Below are 19,857 nucleotides of genomic sequence, written 5' to 3'. Positions count from 1 at the left end.
GGGTACTCAACTACCATCTCTCTTCTTTATGGACTGTGTGCCAATCTTCTAGTACTTTTTAAGGCTACAATTCCCAGTGAATACTATGCCAGAGTATGGGAGTAGGGAAAGTGAGGAAGGAAGAGGCCAGATGGGTAGGTAAGGGTGTGTTCCATTCTGGGAGGAACAGTGCCCACTAAATAAACAAACAAAACCATTCCTATAAAATCTTTCTCTGTACACTCACAGAATCAAAGATTCTAGTTTAGTCCAAAAGATGCAAACTAGAAAAATAACGTGTTCCAGCCTCTAGAATCTACATGTGAGAAACTAGCTTAGAAGCTATGCATAGTAATACACCCTCCCTGTGGATCTCTGAAAGAGAGTCTACCAGCACCCAAATGAGGCCAAGGATAACCCATATACTTTTCTCTACTGGTAAATACCATATCTGGCTAGATCTAGCTAGATTACTCTTCATTCAATGGTAAAAATGAAAAGCCTATACCACAGTAATTAGGAAATACAATGTAGCTTAAGAAAAAAGAACATTTCTCTGTAGACTCAGGATAACTATTGTCAGAATTAGAATCAACTTTGGAGAAATTTATGGTTTCTTCAACAGGATTTAAGACAATCATGACTATTTAAAACAGGAGGAGAAAGCCTTAAGGGAAAAAGGCTAAGATTAAAAAAACAACAACAGAAGGAGATGCAATGAAAAATTGAGCTAAAAAAAAGAATATAATGGTGGAATCAAGTCCAAATAGGGGGCTGGAAAAGCATGACTGTCAATATAGAACTTTTATATTAAAACTACATGAAATTTAAAAAACTGCATGAAATGATGCATCTCAAATTGAAGTCTGTGTATACTCGATGGGAGTGGGGTAGAGAAGCCAAATGATCTGGTCTAAATAGACCATAGGATTTAAACATATTTTAAAATCTGACAACAACCTAAAGAAAACACACTCTGGGATCCTCTCAATGAACTTATAGCAAAGAACTGAAGTTTTATTTCAGGTCTTACATTTGTGAAATGGCTAAAATTGGCCTTAAGCAACATTAACTTTAATTGTACTGAGCTAATGAGGAAAACATATGAAAACGAATAAATCAATAAATTCTGATCAAATCAAATCATGATGCACCATAGGATTAAAGATTTGCAATTACTGACATCTAGAAAGTCAGTGGGAAAACAAGTTGCCACATGGCACTTAGTAGCATAGTAACATTCATTTAAAAAAACTTGGGCCACCCAGCAGTTTATCAGTAGTAATTTAATTCCAACAAACAACTTACCTGTCAAACTAATTTTAACTTGAGTCTCACAGATTTTGTTTTCTTAGTTTGGTTATATAGTTGTATATGAGCATAAGAGTTTACACAGGTGGTTTTATGTTGAAACGTATTTAAGTAATATTTAAATCAACATTGGAATTTTTGGATTTTTTTTCCTTTAAAAGGATCACAGATATTGTGAGCATCTGTGAAACACCACCCATCATTTATAAATACAAAACACCATTTTCCAGCTTTTTAAAATAGTGAGACACAAAACTCTCATCTCTAACAATATGATAGACTAAGTTATATATATTCTTTTGTGTTTATGGTATTCTTAATTAGAAATATATTTTAAAAGAACATTTAAAAAGTAAAAATAATAATAATAATAAGCAACAGAAGTTGTGAATGATAGCAAGGAAAACCATTTGAAAAGAATATTTTTGGGACAACTGGGGAATTTCAATATGGAATAGATGAATATAAGGAATAAATTCCAGGATTCTACACTATGAAAGAATTACCAGGCTGAAAGAACTCAAAAATGTTGATGATCATAATCCACACTTACTTTTTAATTTTATTTTTTTAAAGATTTTATTTATTTATTCATGAGAGATACAGAGAGAGACAGAGACAGAGACAAAGGCAGAGGGAGAAGTAGGCTCCATGCAGGAAGCCCAATTCCCAGGACCCTAGGATCACACCCTGAGCTGAAGGCAGACACTTAACTGTTGAGCCACTCAAGTGTCCTTACACTTACTGTTTAAATCAGAAAAAGAGAAAGGAGAGGGGAGAGGAGAGAAGGGAGAGGGGAGAGGGGAGAAGAGAGAGAAAGAGAGGAGAGGAGAGGAGAGGAGAGAGGAGAGAGGAGAGAGGAGAGAGGAGAGAGGAGAGAAAGAGAGAAAGAGAGAAAGAGAGAGGAGAGGAGAGGAGAGGAGAGGAGAGGAGAGGAGAGGAGAGGAGAGGAGAGGAGAGGCGAGGAGAGAAAGAGGAAAGGAAAGGAAAGGAAGAAAGAAAATTGGGAGATCCCTGGGTGGCTCAGTGGTTTAGCGCTGCCTTCGGCCCAGGGTGTAATCCTAGAGACCCTGGGATCGAGTCCCATGTCAGGCCCCTCCCAGGGAGCCCGCTTCTCCCTCTGCCTGTGTCTCTGCCTCTCTCTGTGTCTCTTCGTGAATAAATAAATAAAATCTTAAAAAAAAAAAAAAAAAAGTAAATCCTTCTACAATAGTGAGTTATACTGCTAACCAGTAATAGGGAGTGAACTCCCCCTTCTTGAGGCAGTTCATTCTAAATCAGTTCATCTTCTTGATGAATAAGGAGGTTAAAAAATTAAAAAGAAGCAAGAATGCATATAAACAGCAGTAAAGCTATTTAACAAATACTGTTCTCTCGACTCCTTGCTAGGATGAGAAAATCTTGACACTAAAACCTGGAACAGCACTACACGACTAGATTAATTAAAAGAAAGCAAGCAAACCTATAAACAGGAGTGTTACTGATATGCATTTTAGATAAGATTCCCTTTCTAAATGTACATAGATACCTGGTATTTATTGGAGTGTCTTTCCACAACTCTTTCAGAATTGGAAACTTCTGCTAAATTATTCCCTAATAAACATGTAATGCACATTCCTGTCCAACTGTAACCTGAAAAAAATGTACTTACCTCCTGTGCATCTCTTGCTGCCTTTGCATCATCCTCATTATAGCGGTTACAGTTGTACCTTAAAGTAAGTTAAGAAGATTCATAAGGCCAAAAATCAATGAAAAGGGAACAAATTACAGAATTTTAGTTTGGATTCAGAGATTATCTAGAAGCAATATTCTCCTTTATACAGGTAAACTGAAGTGTTTGAAATGCCCTGGGTTCTACCATTATGGCAGAATTATAAGCTGAAAGGAACTCAAAGCATTGTTGGGATTCCCTATCTTCTGAAGTACTTTATTCCAAAACAGCTCATTTGTAATCATTAGAAAACACTGTCACTGTACAACTTCCATTCCTGACATTTGTACTTCTAACTCAGTTTTTGAAGAAAGAGGTCTTATTTCCTAGGTTGTCTGTTATTTAAGCCAAATATTCCCAATTTTTCCAGTTACTCACCTTTTTATCTTTAAAACCAAAGAGAACCAATAATTGATAAGATTACTATGTAACAGTTGCTATACTATATGCCTTACCTGCTATTATAATTTACAAGAGTCACTGAAAACTGAATGACACACAAAATGAGAGGCAGGGGAAACGTGCCTAAAAGTCAGCTTAGAGTAGAGATGAACAAGACTGGCACTTCCCTTGTCCTGATTACTCTACCTCTGCTTTTCTGGGAGCCTACATTATGGGAACAGCTGATACTTGAGTGCTTACTACATATCACCCACTTACTACTAAGGCTTTTAAATATACTATCACATTTAATTTCCTGAACGACCTTATGAAATGTCTATTATTATCCTCATTGAGTAGACGAAGAATTAAATTTTGAGTAGATAAGTAACATACTTAAAGGTCACATAACTACTAGAGTTTCAGAGCTAAGCATTAAACATGCCTGTCTGACAACTGAGGGCCATACCCTTAACAATGGACTATATTGTTCACATGCTGTAGTCATGTCTTCAGATTTAAACAGTAATCCTTTTAGATCAAAAGGAAGAATTCTGAATTTAATTTAAATCTTGTTAAACGGGAACCATTGTTCCAGCTTGTCAAGTTTTCCAGGATTTTAATGATCTATATATTTAATATCCTTCTATGATGTTATCCAAAATGTATGCAAGATTCTCTAGTACAAGAAAGTCATCGATAAAACGGACCAGAGAAGCAGCACAGTTTACGTGAATAAAACAGATAAGCACAAAACCTTTCAGCAAACCTTGAAAGTATTCCATTAGGAAGACCCAAATGCGTTACCTCTAACCCCCAGGAAATGGTCATTCAATTACTCTCAAACATCCCTGTGTGTATTCATAGTTTAGGCCACAAACATCTCAGCTCATACTGCAATACCTTGCTGAGATCTACAAGACACTCCCTAACCCATTATCCTAATAATACTATTTGATTCTGGGATTTGACATAAGAGAAAAGTTATATGGAATCAAGCACAAACTTTAGAAATTTGGGATTTCTCCATTTTCCTTAACTACTCAGTAAAATAACCAACAATGGCTTCCTGATCTCCTCTTTCAGTTTTTAAAGTAATCCAAACCATAATTCACTTGAGTCAGATTTATTCATTCCCCCCCAGCTTGGGTTATGATCCTCTCTTACAAAAACTGCTTTACTCAATTTAGCCCAAAGATCAGTTCTCCTTGCCTATTACTGGTCAATTATTAACTGTCAACTCTTCTTCCTATCTAATATATCTTTAAAATTTTCCTTTTGATATTTTTAAGATATTTATCTGCTTCAACTCCTTCTGGACTTTACTCAGCCAAAATTGTTAAGGACTTAAAGGCCAGGAAAGCAGAGAGAATTAATTTATACTTCTAATTCAGATGATGGACAGAGCTACTTAGAATGCTATTTTGAGGATTCTGAGGCATTTTCAGATTTAAATAAGGAAGCACAGCATGATTCATTTGCCATGTTAGCTAGGGGTAAAGGCAAGGCACAGGAAACATTTCTGACAACCCTGGTCCAGGCCATTCTTCATTCTCCTGTATTCAACATTAGTTTTGTTTTTGTTGAGTTTTCAAAACAGCTTCTTTAAAATTTGAGTTATGATCAGAGATTTTCTTACATATAAAAGAAGTATCTTTAGCAAGAAACGTATCTTTTAATAACTCTTCTCCATTCATTAGGCTTGTTGGTTTAAATATTTAGTTTCTGGGAATAGTCTAATCCCCGTTTGCTTTTAAAATCCAGAGTACCTGTTGGGCTAACCCCCAAACACCCTTCTCCTAGGCATTAGCAGTAGCAAAATCACTTTCTTTATTTCCACATAACCAACTAGTTTTTACCTAATTCAAAATTAATTTCAGGCAAGTAAGCTCTCTCACTATTCCTTGAATGAAACTAATAAAAGTTCCAATGAAACTAAAACACTTGCCATTGTCTTAAGATGAGATCCTCTAGACAGCCCGGGTGGCTCAGCGGTTTAGCGCCACCTTCAGCCCAGGGCCTGATCTGGAGACCCAGGATCGAGTCCCACATGGGGCTCCCCACAGGGAGCCTGCTTCTCCCTCTGCCTCTGTCTCTCTCTGTGTCTCTGATGAATAAATAAAATCTTTAAAAAAAAAAAAAAAAAGATGAGATCCTCTTCCTGTCCCAAACCTGCAATTTCTTCCCCTCCCATTCAGTCTCTAGAAAGCAGCCACAATTCTGAGGTAATGTATGTAAAGCACATAATACAGAGCCGTCTCATCTAAATTACAGATCTAATCAGATCACTCCCAATTTAAAATCCTTCTGATAATGTCCAAACTGCTTTAGGTCCCAGTCTACTTTCTAACTCTTTTTCCATGCCCCACAACTTCAGAGGGGCCACAAGCTGAAACGCCAATAAAGTGGGTAACACAAATACGTGGAATGGGTCATTTGCATATTACAACACTCAGAAATACTTTCATTTTTACCAGGAGATGTGCTAGCTGCCTTTTTTTCTTAAAACTCAAGGCATCACAAGTCTAACTTGCATTTTCCTAAACTGCTAAGAAATACGCACAGAACAAAGATATTATCTCTCCTAAATATAATGGCATCTTCTAAATATACTGTCATGATGATACATGCAAATGCCTTTAAGATTCAGTCTTAGGGGAATACATCAAACTAGAAAGTAAAGGCCCCATCTTTGGGGCTACTAATCAGTTCCAAACAAATGTTGCCAAGGAGGACTATGTTTCAAAGAGAGGCTAAAAATCTGGATTGCTTAGGCAATTTTCCAACTTTTTTTAAAAAGATTTATTTATTCAGAGAGAGAGAGACAGAGACACGCAGAGGGAGAAGCAGGCTCCGTGCAGGGAGCCCAATATGGGACTCGATCCTAGGTCTCCAGGATCACACCACGGGCTGCAGGCGGCGCTAAACCGCTGCACCACCGGGGCTGCCCAATTTTCCAACTTTTAAAGTTAGGGACACATAGCATACAAGGATAAGTAAAACACAATTGAGGGTTGGGTTTTACCAATAAGCTCTTAGATTTCAACTACTGCCTAGACAGACATATTAGACAATGCAAGTCTTCTCTAAATAAGTCATGTATTTTCACATCATTCTAGCTTTGTTCATGCTGCTCCTTTTGCCCTAAACGCTTTTCCTACCACTTTCAACTAATGACCTCTTTCTTAATCTCCCTTAAAATTCATCCCAATTGTTATCTCCTCTGTGAAATATGCCTAATTTATCCCTGCTCCAGACATCTTGCATATATTTTTAACAATGACCACACACTGTATTAATTTATCTAGCTCTCAAGTTAGTGACTTCCATGGGGCAGAAACTTTATTTGTAATTACATGGCATGTATTACATACTTATGTGAAGATTTTCTCCCCTTCATTTCCCCAACCTACCAGGCAGATCCATGTGGTTCCCAAGGGCCAAGACACACCCAGCAAAACTCTGCTTTACAGTTCTGGTTACGACAGACCATGTGATTACAACCGCCATCCTTCTCAATTGTGACATGGCATTTGGGACATTCCTATGAAGAGAAACTATAAAGTTGGTGTCAATGCTACACACTAGGTTGTATTACTACCACCGAAAAGAAGCCAGTTCTAGATTTGGTTTATTTTTAAATACCACATTTATTGTTATTAATACATGTAAAGCACTTAGAACAATGTGGAATACATTAAGTACTACTAGAAATTACCTATTATTATTACTGGCTTTTAGGATACACGATTAAAAGATCTGTTTTAGTGGGGTTGGGGGACAAAAACATTTTAAGTACTTTTAACCATACACGTGGTAATAATAGTTTTACGGGAGGTAAAACATATTGTTCATGTAAATATAGTTAACTCTCCAGTGTCATCTAGAAATAATTATTGAGTAATTCCTGTATAGCACTAATTGTTCTCAGTGTTTTATATGCGTTAATTTATAATCCTTATAAAAAAATAATAATAATCCTTATAGTGATCCTATTTTCATTTGTCAAATGAATAAACTAAGGGAGAGAAAAATAATAAAAACACTAGTCTGAGGTCACATAGGTAGCAAATGGTAGATTCAGGATTGAAGACTATGCAATTGAGTCTTAAGAATCAGATAAGTGGGACTGGTAAGACTGGTAAATTCTTTATGTAGCTACTGAATTTCCCAACTTTCTTCTGTTAAATACCCTTGGTTTTATTTATCTTTATTGTTGTTGTTTTAGTTAAATAAACTCTACCCCCAACCTGGCTTGAACTCTCACAACTCCAAGATCAAGAGGTGCATGCTCTACTGACTGAGCCAGCCAGGCACCCTCAAATACCCTGTGTTTTAAATTCTTCTCATTGTGATCCCTTCACAACTGTGCTACAGAGATCATGGCTTTTTCCGATCTGTGTCATATTCTTGGTTGCTAGTAAGCCAAAGTTATTACTCTACAGGTCTATGGTTTTCTTTTTCTTTTGGAAAATCTAGAAAATCAAACTTACTAAAATGTAAATCATACTATAAGATGTAAAGCTTATATTTTTGCTGCATTTGTTTGATGCCTGTAACTCCCATAAGGGGGGAGTATCACCCATTATATTACTTATACAATTTGGTCTTTGTGAAACAGACTACCCTGATTGTGAACTATAGTCATTTTAAATAGGTCAATATGGCAATTTCTAATTACACATTTAAATCAAATCTTTGAAATCAATTAACGTATTCTACATTTTCCCAAGAAAGCAAATTACAGGTCCAAAGTATCTGTTTTATTCTACATTTCTGGGTTATAATTAACCAAATAATATTAAGCTCTCATAATATGTCAGGATACCACCGATAATTTGCAAGTCTGTTTAAGGAGCTAATACCAAACATAAAAGCTTCTGAAACCTCTCAAGAAAAAAACTCTTTAGGTTTTTCTCAAAAATACCAAGCAGATAACTATTACTAACTGTCATTCCTCCTCAATAATCTACTTTCTAAACAACGTCAAACATATTCAAACCTGTACTCCCTATTTTTTTACTTTAAAGATTTGTTTGTTTGTTTGTTTGTTTTAAAGAGGGGATGTGCAGGAGCAGCAAGTGGGGGTAAAGCAGATCCCCCACAGAGCTAGGAGCCCAATTTGAGGATGGGCTCCATCCCAGGACCCTGAGATCATGACCTGAGCTGAAACCAAGAGTCTGATGCTTAATGGACTAAGCCACCCAGGTGCCCTGTATTACCTATTTTAAACATCTTGGAGGTTTAAAGTATCGGGAAGGTTTTTCTAGATGCAGAAAGTGGGCTATAGTTTAATCAAACTACTTAGTGAAAATACAACTGCTCTATTCTAAATACTAGCTTTACAGAGCATATTCAAGGATTCTGGGACTTTAATTAACATATCTGGTGGGAAATCAATTTTCAAGAAAGTATGCCTGTCCAGGATATTTTTAAACAACTAAAGTAATCACTTCCTAACAACACAGAAAGGTTTTCTTAAGTGACATGAATTAGCTTTACCATGATAATTTTAGAGAGCACAAAAGTACTGATTTCAACCACCCATTTCACCATTTGTTTTATGAAACAAGACTATTTCACTAAGGCTTTCTGGGAAATAGAAATATTTTCCCATTTTAATCTTTTTGGGTAGAACAGGGGACGAATGGCATAAAATGGTGTGTTTTGGTCTCCATAGTTTAAACATTCCATATTATCATTGTCCTGTAACTGAGTGATAGAAAGCTCTAACACTGGTCAAACAACTCAGTATTCTTTAAGTATCATCTTCATTCACATGTGAAAGGCAATACTAAGAATGAATAGTCTATGAATAACACTACTGTTCCATCACCTAGTCACTTCCAATAAAGACAAGACGTAAGATTGAATTAAATAAAGATTGGCTATTTACACAATTTTCTACTACACAGTTGGGATTCAAACATATGGTGATTTAGTGAAATTATTTAGTGATAGAAAAAAAAAAGGGCGCTAAAGAATACATCCATTTGCAGAACAAAACATCTGTCTAGAGTTTAAGAAGTGGTCCATGGTCATAAACAGACTGAATCTTAAAACTAGTATCATAAACAGTAACGTACTTCAGAAGTAAAAACAAAAAACAAGGGATATCGATTACTACCCTCAAAACCTCTAGTTCTCAAAAGTCAAGTCTCTTAAATCATATTTTATAAGTTTAATATGTTAAAGATGCCAAACATGTTAAGCCCAGTGCAGTTACATAATATAAACAGTTACTCTCAATACTGCTCTGAAGAATGGCTTCTTAAGTAGGGGCCGCTGGGCTAGCTCAGTCTGTAGTATGTAACTCTTGATCTCAGGGTTGTGAGTTCAAGTTCCATACTTGGTGGAAGATTACTTAAAATTAAATTTTGAAGGAAAAGAAAAAATGAAAGACTCCTTAAAAGTTAAACCCTGGGGATTCTTTTTTTAAGTTTCTTTATTTTATGTTAGTAATTTCTATACCCAGTGTGGGACTCAAACTCACAACCCTGAGATCAAGAGTTGCATGCTCTACCAGCTGAGCCAGCCAGGCACCCCAAACTCTTGAGATTTTTAAAGGCAGAAATGTAAATTTGTCTGATAAAACCAAGCTAGGTGGAGTAAACTCTGTATTTCTATACTAAAAGGCAGGCAAGAATGATATGAAAAAACATTATCAAACCCCTGGGTAGAAAAATTGTCAGCTTTTTCTTCTACAGGAAACTCTATTTTCCTAGCATACAAAAACTTCTAAAGAAGAGTACTATGCCTATTGCAGTAGTGCTCAATAAAATAAACTTGAACACTAAAAAAAAAAAAAAAAAAAAAAAAGGCATTCAGGGGGAGCAAAACAAAGAAAACTCCAAACTCCCCAAACAACCCAAAACCCCCCAAATGTTAACTGAGGTAAAGGTAAAACAAAGTCCTAAACTATGTAAGCTTACTTGTTTTGCTAATGCTGATGCACCTATTCTTATCACAGTTTCCCTAAAAAAGGAAAGAGTTTACTGAAGGAAAATACCAACCTTTGTGTTGGCTGCAATCCAATTAGAGGTTTCACTATCATCATCACACTTTTTAATCCACTTCTTTAACCACTGTTTGAAAACAACAACTGTTAGGGTACAACAAAAGACTTAAGAAAAAGGATAGTAAATTACTTCAACATAAGGATAGTAAATTACTTCAACATTTAAATACAGTCAAGCTTAAATGTAAAAGGCAAAGGACAAGATTATCACTGGATTTACTTCCTTATAAACCAAGGGAACCCTATAGTTCTCATATCCAGTATATATAAAATCAACCAAAGGAAGACTTTCTCTGGAGCCAAGTGGGAACCCAGAGCTCCAAGATGTGCCATTTCCCCTGAGCTAATTACAAAGCCTGCCCAGAAAGGTTCCTTAACCACTGTTATCCTGATAATCATTAGGATCGGACTTATTCCTATGGAATGAAATTTCAAAAATTTCAAAAATTCAGATGATCATCTGAAATAAAAAGGAAAAACACAATCTTCTATCTACAAGTGGATAACAAAACTGTGGGCCCTGGTTTTCAGTCATCAAGTCTCAGAAGTGTTTTATTACGTTATTTAAAAAAGAAAATGCCAGATAAACTCACCTTACATTTAACAGGATCGTGCCAATTTTCTCCACAGTTAAAGCTGTTAAGTAACACAAGAGTTAAAAGAATTAAGTCCTACCTACTGTACGTAGTAAACAAATCATTTCATGTTTTATAGTTTCTCAGTGGTTTCATAGTTTCTAGTGACTGGCAAATACAAGGGCAGGAGTCAAGTTTTTATTATTCCACCACAGATTATTTAGAATTTAGTGTTAGGATACCATGTATCGTTGTGTGTCTGTGTGAAATGAAGAAATGATTATAGGCATGAAGACATGCTATGATGATAATTTTATAAAGACTCTCTAAATAGCCACCAAACTGTAAAGACAAAAAATTCAGTTTAATCAGATCTGTATTTTTTTTTAAGATTTTATTTATTTATTCATGATAGTCACAGAGAGAGAGAGAGAGAGAGGCAGAGACATAGGCAGAGGGAGAAGCAGGCTCCACGCAGGGAGCCTAACGTGGGATTCGATCCCCGGTCTCCAGGATCGCGCCCTGGGCCAAAGGCAGGCGCTAAACCGCTGCACCACCCAGGGATCCCCAGATCTGTATTTTTCTGATCATTTTACATATGTATAGTTTTGTGCTGTAAACATTCATTAATTGAAACCAAATAATTTTCACTAATTTGAACTTAAATTTCAATCAATGCTTTATTAGAATATATTAAATCTCTTATTTAACACCCCAAATGAAGAGAAAAGGTCTGACTTTGTAATTACGTAATTTAATGCTAATGCACAGTGAGCAATATTTGAGAAGCAAACAGGTCACATTTGCATGATCCAAACAAATTAACCTCAGTCCTATAAATTGTACCAAGCAAGGTATAAAACAAGAGTGTGACTAAATATTTCCTAAGAATATATTAATTGTTAATTCCTTTCTGTATTCTAGAAGCATGCTATATACATTTAAGAAAGTATAAATTAAGAATAAATACAAATGTTTATGAAAAAAATAATTGCTGAATGGCTGATTAGCTAAGTAATTCAAGAATGGCAAAAATCCTTTGCAAATGAGGGGAACAAAGTACTATCAAGTGAAGTCAAGGATAATGGGGGGAACAAAGTACTATCAAATTAAGTGAAGTCAAGGATAATGGTTACTTCTGGAAAAGAAGATAGGGAGTGGGATGGAAAAGGGAACAAAGGAGCTTCAAATGAATGTGTCATGTTTTATTTCTTAACGAAAACAAGATACTAACATTGTCTTAGCTGGGTGGGTTTGTAGCTATATAAGTATTCACTGCTGTTATTTTCTATATTTTGGTCTGTATCAAGGTATTTCATACAAAAATGTTTTAAAGTAGATACAGAATCAGACTTTACCTCCTGTCCATAGGATAAACTCTAAAATAGTAATGTATATTTAATCTTTACCAAAATAGCATGTATTTCACACATATTTCATCTCTGTAAGGTTATCTGCTCCTTTTTGGAAATATTTAGTATTAATGATGTGTAAGTCTAATTCTACAGTTGCTTGTGGAGGAAAAAAAGAATGATATGAAATACCAATATGTCTGTTTGCTAGTTCTTAGAGCTACTTGGTTTGATTGGTTTCTCATTCCTGAAAGATCCACAGGGAAAATGGAAAATCATTTTAACTAATACAAATACGTGGTACTGGAAATTCTCTAGTACTAGAAATTCTCTATTAAGTCAAATCTAGAATTCAAAGACTGAAGAGTATGTTATAAACTCCACAATGGAGGTCACCAGGAAAGCTGGGCCAGTAAAGCCACAGGGAAAATATTGGTTGAAAAGTATATCTAATCAACCATGTTCTATCTTTACAAATTTATCCACACATTTTCCTTCTAGGAGTAAGATTAAACTTTTCAGAACAAAGGAAAAATAATCCTCTGTATTTTGTTTCCTAAGAGATAACTTGAAAACAGAGCAAGAGCCATAGAGGAACTAAACATAATAAAATAAGCACTCCATCAGAAATGAGAACTAAACTCTTGTCCCATATCTGTAAGTTTGCTCCCATATTAGTTCCAACGGAGCACACAAGAAAATGTGATTATAGCTGCATTCTTCTATGTACTATTTCAATTTAGGAAATCACATGCTTACCAAAACTGGCGCCCACATTTGCAGCGAACAGGTTTAGCATCAGGATATTGGACTTTAACAACATGGTGGCAATCTGGGGCAGGACACCACTTTAACAGTCGATTGCACTGAAACCCAAATTAGAAAATAAATACCGACAGCAAATTATATCATGATGCAATATTTCCTACTACAATAAGCAATTATTTACATTGCTTCCCCAGTGTAAGGGCCAAAGACAGAGACACAAGCATATAAAAGACTGTCCCCAATATTTAGTAGTCTTCTAAAGTAATGCTTTTATTTTAATTTTATTTATTTATCCATAGAGACAGGGGTGGGGGTGGGGGAGGCAGAGACACAGGCAGAGGGAGAAGCAGGCTCCATGCAGGGAGCCTGATGTGGAACTCGATCCTTCATTTCCAGGATCATGCCCTGGGCTGAAGGCAGCTCTAAACCACTGAGCCATCCGTGCTGCCAAGTAATGCTTTTAGATGCAGTTTTTCCAAGATTACAGATACCTTGAAAATCTGGTTTTATAAGTACACGAACCATGTCTTGGTTCTACCTTCAAAATCCTAATGACAAGCTTTAAAATAATTACCCATTTGTGATCATTAAAAAGTATCAATTTGTTTATGGTTCTTCAGGGCAATTTTCAAAGATGTGAGAAATCAAGATACACTGCTACTTAGGGAAGGTGTTTAGATGCTATAGAATACATATGCAATTTCTCTTTTTGATCATAAAAATGTCTTCTAAGAACAAAAGTCAGTTTTTAAAACATAGCAATGATCGTAATTTAGTTCTTAGAAAAAGTAAAATTTTTGAGGTATTATTATGAGACAAAATATGGCTCAAGTATTCTGCACCAGAATTCAAGTTTATTGACCATTTTAAAAATATAGTATTCCTAAAATATGCTGTTCTCTAGAATATCTGGTCTGACTTTCAGTTTAATCTTCTAATAGAAATAAGAATTACTTTGTCGAATTAAAATATCAATTTACATTGATGATCTTATACAGAGGCTGGCAAACATTTTCTGTAGAGAGCCAGAGAGTTACTGGGTGTTATATTATATGTTGGCAAATTGAACTCCAATAAAAAGAAATTTAAAAAAGGGGGGGGGGGAGCTAGTTGGAAGAAAAAAAAAAAAAGAGAGAGAGAGAGAGAGAGAGAGCCAGAGAGTAAAGATTTTTGTTTTTGAGGGCCACAACTACTCAACTATGCCACTATAGCACAAAAGAAGTCATAGAAAAAATGGGCACATTCAAGTAAATATTTGGAAAACAGGTCATAGTTTGCTGACCTCTGTATAAAAGAAAAACAACTGATAAAAACAAATAAATATAGCTCTTTTTATTAACAGAGTTTACTGGTAATGGAAGCTAATAAAACAAGCAGAGATATTATATTAGCAAGGTTAAATTGCCAAACATGCTTAAACATCACATCATTAAAATCAGCTATAGGGATCCCTGGGTGGCGCAGCGGTCTGGCGCCTGCCTTTGGCCGAGGGCGCGATCCTGGAGTCCCGGGATCGAATCCAACATCGGGCTCCCGGTGCATGGAGCCTGCTTCTCCCTCTGCCTGTGTCTCTGCCTCTCTCTCTCTCTATCATGAATAAATAAATAAAATCTTAAAAAAAAAAATCAGCTATAATTTTTTGCTAGGGATAATAGAAGAATACTGTAAAAATAATTTTATCACCCAAAGTTCTAGATCTATGAAGAGACATCTACTTATTGATTTGGCACATTCCTTTGAGAATAAGAGTGTTTGGTATGCCTCATGAATAAAGTCCATAAACTATGTTTATGTCATAAACCAAGACCTTTGGGTCTTTCTTTTTTTTTTTTTTTTATAAATTTTTTTTAAATTTTATTTATTTATGATAGGCACACAGTGAGAGAGAGAGAGAGGGGCAGAGACACAGGCAGAGGGAGAAGCAGGCTCCATGCACCGGGAGCCCGACGTGGGATTCGATCCCGGGTCTCCAGGATCGCGCCCTGGGCCAAAGGCAGGCGCTAAATCACTGCGCCACCCAGGGATCCCGGGTCTTTCTTATTATCGAGAGTGATAAACAATTACTCTTACTTAAGAAAGGAAAAGTTAAGAGAAATCACTTACCTCTACAAAGCTATTTGTTATTAAATGCTGATACTTTAACTTAACTTTCGAATCTGTGATCAGGCGCCTGAGAGTAAGAATAAAAGTAGTTTATTAGAAGTTATTAGCCAAGAGTATTTTTCCACATTTATAAAATAAAATTTCAATTTCAAGTTGAAAATACTAAAATGCATACAGACTATCAACAAATGTAACTGTAGAAATCAAGACAACAATTTAAAAGTTTTTGTAGTTTTATTTTGGTAGAGTTCCCATCTTTGAGTTTCTTATACACAAAATAATCCATTTTTACCCACTGTGTCATTACAGTCTAATGACTTAACTATTGTGGAGTTTAGGCCCCTTTCAGAGTCCTCTTACTCTGACTTCAGACAGCAATTCTCAACCAACTTCCCTCAGATGCCCTCTCAAAAATCAGTGTGTGAAATAAAAGATATTGACAGGAATGTTAAGAAATGGATCCAGGTTTTGTTATACATAAATTTGAGGGCCGCCTTGAGATCTGTAAGTAAACATTACCATTACCATGTTTACTGACTACAACCTAGCTTCCCTTATCCACCTAGAACATTCTATATGTTCTTAACAATTTCTAGAATTCATAGGAACCCGTGAAAGTAAAGAATCCTGAAGCCTAAGTTTTATTAGTTTTAATGGTAAGCACTCCTGTGAGTGTTTCAAGAAAATGGTTAAAGCAGAAAGAATTAACCCCTGACAAAACCAGTAAAAATGATCAAACATGAACATAGTCCAACCTCATTAAAATCTTTTAAACAAATCTTTTAAAACATTAAAATCTTTTAAAACAAATCTTTTAAGCAAGTTTTGTATAATCTGGCCCCATTGAATTCCTGAGCTTCTTATGGCACTGCTTGCCTTCCACAAGTCCCCACCCTGTCCTGTGCTACTTTCAGTGTACTCCTGTCACATCTGTATTCTTTCAAAAATAGTGGGTATAGTCCTTCTTCAGAGGCTTCTGCAAAAGGGCTACCTCTCTTGAAAAGGAAAGAGAAGAATATCATGCTAGGTTCCGATGGGATAGCCTAGCTTTGAATACTGGATTCACACTTAACTAGTTATGAACTAAGGATAAGTTCACTGACCTCTAAATTATTCAGTTTACTCATCTGTAAAATGGATAGCAGAAATAAGAGTTATGAATCAGTGCCTGGCAAATAGTAAACACTCAATAAATATTAGATGTTGCTATATTATTTTATTTTACTCAGCTAAAATACAGTTACTCACTGAAGGAGGCCTTTTCTGACAACCACCCATAGCAGTTTCCACTCAGTTCTCACAGCATCATATACATCTCCCACCATAAAATCTGTCACAATTTTATTTAGAAAGTTACCTGTGTAGAGATGGAACAATCCTAAAATTTGTATGGAATCAGAATAGCCAAAGAAATGTTGAAAAAGAGAACCAAAACTGGAGGCATTACAATTCCACGCTTTAAGCTGTATTACAAAGCTGTAGTGATCAAGACACTACGTACTGGCAGAAAAACAGACACATAGATCAATGGAACAGAAAAGAGAACCCAAAAATGGACCCTAAATTTTATGGTCAACTAATCTTTCACAAAGCAGGAAAGAATAAGCAATGGAAAAAGTCTCTTCAACAAGTGGTACTGGGAAAATTGAACAGCCACATGCAGAAGAATGAAACTGGACCACTTTTTTGCACCATACACAAAAACAAACTCAAAATGAATAAAAGACTTAAATGTGAGACAGGATCTATCTAAATCCTAGAGGGGAATACAGGCAACAACTTCTTTGACCTTGGCTGCGGCAACTTCTTGCTAGACACATCTCCAGAGGCAAGGAAAGCAAAAGCAAAATTGAAATATTGGGACTTTATCAGGATAAAAAGCATTTTGCACAGGAAACAGCTGACAAAACTAAAAGCAACTGGGGTGCCTGGGTGGCTCAGCTGGTTAAGTGTCTGGCCTTTGGCTCAAGTCATCATCCCAGGGTCCTGAGATTAAGTCCTGCATCAGGCTTTTTGCTCAGCCAGGAGCCTGCTTCTCCCTGTGTGTGTCTCTGATAGCTCTCTGTCGCTCTCTTAAATAAATAAATAAATAAATAAATAAATAAATAAATAAATAAATAAATAAATAATAAATAAATAATAAAATAAAATAAGATAAATCTTTAAAACAACAGCAACAACAACCAAAAGACAATCCATAGAATGGGAGAAAGTATTTGCAAATGACTTATCAAATAAAGGGCTGGTATCCAAAAATCTATAAAGAACTTATCAAATCAAACTCAACACTCCCCCAAAAATCCAAATGATCCAGTCAAGAAATGGGCAGAAGACATGAGTAGATATTTCTCTAAAGATATACATATGGCTAATGGACACACGTGAAAAAATGCTCAACATCACTCAGCATCATGGAAATACAAATCAAAACCACAATGAGTTACTGCCTCACACCAGTCAGAATGGCTAAAATTAACAAGTCAGGAAATAACAAATGCTGGTGAGGATGCAGAGAAAGCAGAACCCTCTTACACTGTTGGTGGCAATGAAAATTAGTGCAGCCATTCTGGAAAACAGTATGGAGGTTCCTCAAAAAGTTAAAAACAGAGCTACTCTGCAGCCCAGAAATTGCACTACTAGGTATTTATCCAAAGGATACAAACATAGTGATTCAAAGGGGGGGGGGGTGCCTGCACCCCAATGATTATAGCAAGAATGTCCACAAATAGCCAAACTATGAAAAAAGCCCAGATGTCCATCAACAGATAATGGATAACAAAGATGTGATGTTTATATGTGTACAGATATATATGTCTACACACACACACACACACACACACACACACACACACACACACAGGAATACTACTCAGCCATCAAAAAGAATGAAATCTTGCCATATGCAATGAGCTGGATGGAACTAGAGGGAATTATGCTGAGTGAATTAAGTCAGAAAAAAACAAGTATCATTATGATTTCACTCTTATGTGGAATTTAAGAAACAAAACAGATTATATTCATAAAATAAGATGAAAATACAGGGGCAACCCATAAGAGACTCTTAACTATAGTAAACAAACTGAGGGTTGCTGGAGGGGAGCTAGGTGGGGGGATGGGTTAATTGGTTAAAGGGCATTAAGGAGGGCATGTGATATAATAAGCACTGGGTGTTCTATGCAAGTGATCAATCACTAAATTCTCTTGAAACTAATAATGCAGTATATTATTAATAAATACAGTTTTTAAATATAATATAGATTATTAATAATTACCTAAATTGAATTTATTTTTTAAAATATTGTATTTATTTATTCATGAGAGAGACAGAGAGAGAGAGAGAGAGGCAGAGACATAGGCAGAGTGAGAAATAGGCTCTGCATGGGCAGCCCAACATGGGACTTGATCCCAGGACTCCAGGATCATGACCTGAGCCAAAGGCAGATGCTTAACCGCTGAGCCACCCAGGCGCCCCCTCCAAACTGAATTTAAATTTTAAAAAATTTAAGTTATCTGTATAATCATTTGTTTAACATCTGCCTTCCTGATTCCTTATCCCCAAACAATAAGCTCCATGAAAGGACCCCTTATATCTAGCACACTGCTTGACTTACAGGAAGTGTTCAGTAAACACCTTTTAAATGAGCAAACCTCCACATTTCAGGGATGCTGGAACTGAAGTCTAAAAATAATTAGCATATTTGGTGATTCCTCAGAAGTTTAAACACAGGGGGTGCCTGGTCTGTTGGACATCTGACTCAATTTCAGCTTAGGTCATGGTCCTAGGGTTGTGGGAGCAAGCTCTATGCTCAGCAAGAAGTCTGTTGGAGGTTTTCTCTTACCCTCTGTACTACTTCCCACCCCCGTGCACTTCCTAGCCTGCATTCTCTCTCAAAAATAAATAAATAAATCTTAAAAAAGAAAAAAGGTTAAACACAGAATTACCATATGACCCAGCACCTCTACTTAGATAATTAAAAACAGGTGTTCAAACAAAAAACTTGCACATAAATGTTCAAAAACCCAACTGTTTCCATAAAAAATGGAAATAACCTAAATGTCCAAGAACTGAGGAATGAAGAAATAAAATATGAAATATCCATACAGCGGAATATCATTTAGCCACAGAAAGGAATCAAGTACTGACACATGCTACAACATGGATAAACCTTGAAAACATTTTCTTAAGTTTAAGAAGCCAGACACAAGGATCACATGCTGAATATTTATTTATTTGTTTATTTAAAGATTTTATTTATTTATTCATGAGAGACACAGAGAGAGAGAGAGAGGCAGAGGGAGAAGCAGGCTCCATGCAGGGAGCCCAATGCAGGACTCAATCCCCAGGCCAAAGGCAGTAGCTAAACCGCTGAGCCACCCAGAGATCCCCCTGAATGATATTTAAATTAAATGTCCAGAATAAGCAAATCCATACAGACAGAAAATAAATATGTGCTTGTCAGGGTCTAGGGGAAAGAGGGAATGGCAAGTGATTGTTAAATGAATACGGGAACTCTTTTAGGGGTGATGACAATGTTCCGGAATTAGATAGTGGTGATGGTTGTACAATATTATGAAAAGCCACTAAACTTTAAGTCAGATGCCCTGATTTCCCAAACAGTATTTATTTCTATTATCCATAATGCTTCTCTGGTGTGACAA

At 36.1% G+C, this 19,857-nt stretch overlaps 1 protein-coding gene across 1 annotated transcript in view; it reads right to left on the bottom strand.

Moving 5' to 3' along the window:
* Positions 1 to 19,857, bottom strand: part of ARIH1 (ariadne RBR E3 ubiquitin protein ligase 1) — a 112,870-nt gene that overhangs the window by 8,722 nt on the left and 84,291 nt on the right. The window contains exons 6-11 of the mRNA XM_025472238.3: positions 15,199 to 15,265; positions 13,087 to 13,193; positions 10,994 to 11,036; positions 10,396 to 10,467; positions 6,796 to 6,926; positions 2,942 to 2,999 (exon numbers count right to left, since the gene is read on the bottom strand). Coding sequence (XP_025328023.1) covers positions 2,942 to 2,999; positions 6,796 to 6,926; positions 10,396 to 10,467; positions 10,994 to 11,036; positions 13,087 to 13,193; positions 15,199 to 15,265 — 478 coding nt within the window. The remainder of the gene's footprint in view (positions 1 to 2,941; positions 3,000 to 6,795; positions 6,927 to 10,395; positions 10,468 to 10,993; positions 11,037 to 13,086; positions 13,194 to 15,198; positions 15,266 to 19,857) is intronic.

This window comes from Canis lupus, chromosome 30 (genome assembly GCF_003254725.2).
Source record: "Canis lupus dingo isolate Sandy chromosome 30, ASM325472v2, whole genome shotgun sequence".
NCBI classification, from domain to species: Eukaryota; Metazoa; Chordata; class Mammalia; order Carnivora; family Canidae; genus Canis; species Canis lupus.
The sequence above is the reverse complement of the archived record's forward strand: the minus strand, read 5'-3'. Positions and strand labels throughout refer to the sequence as shown.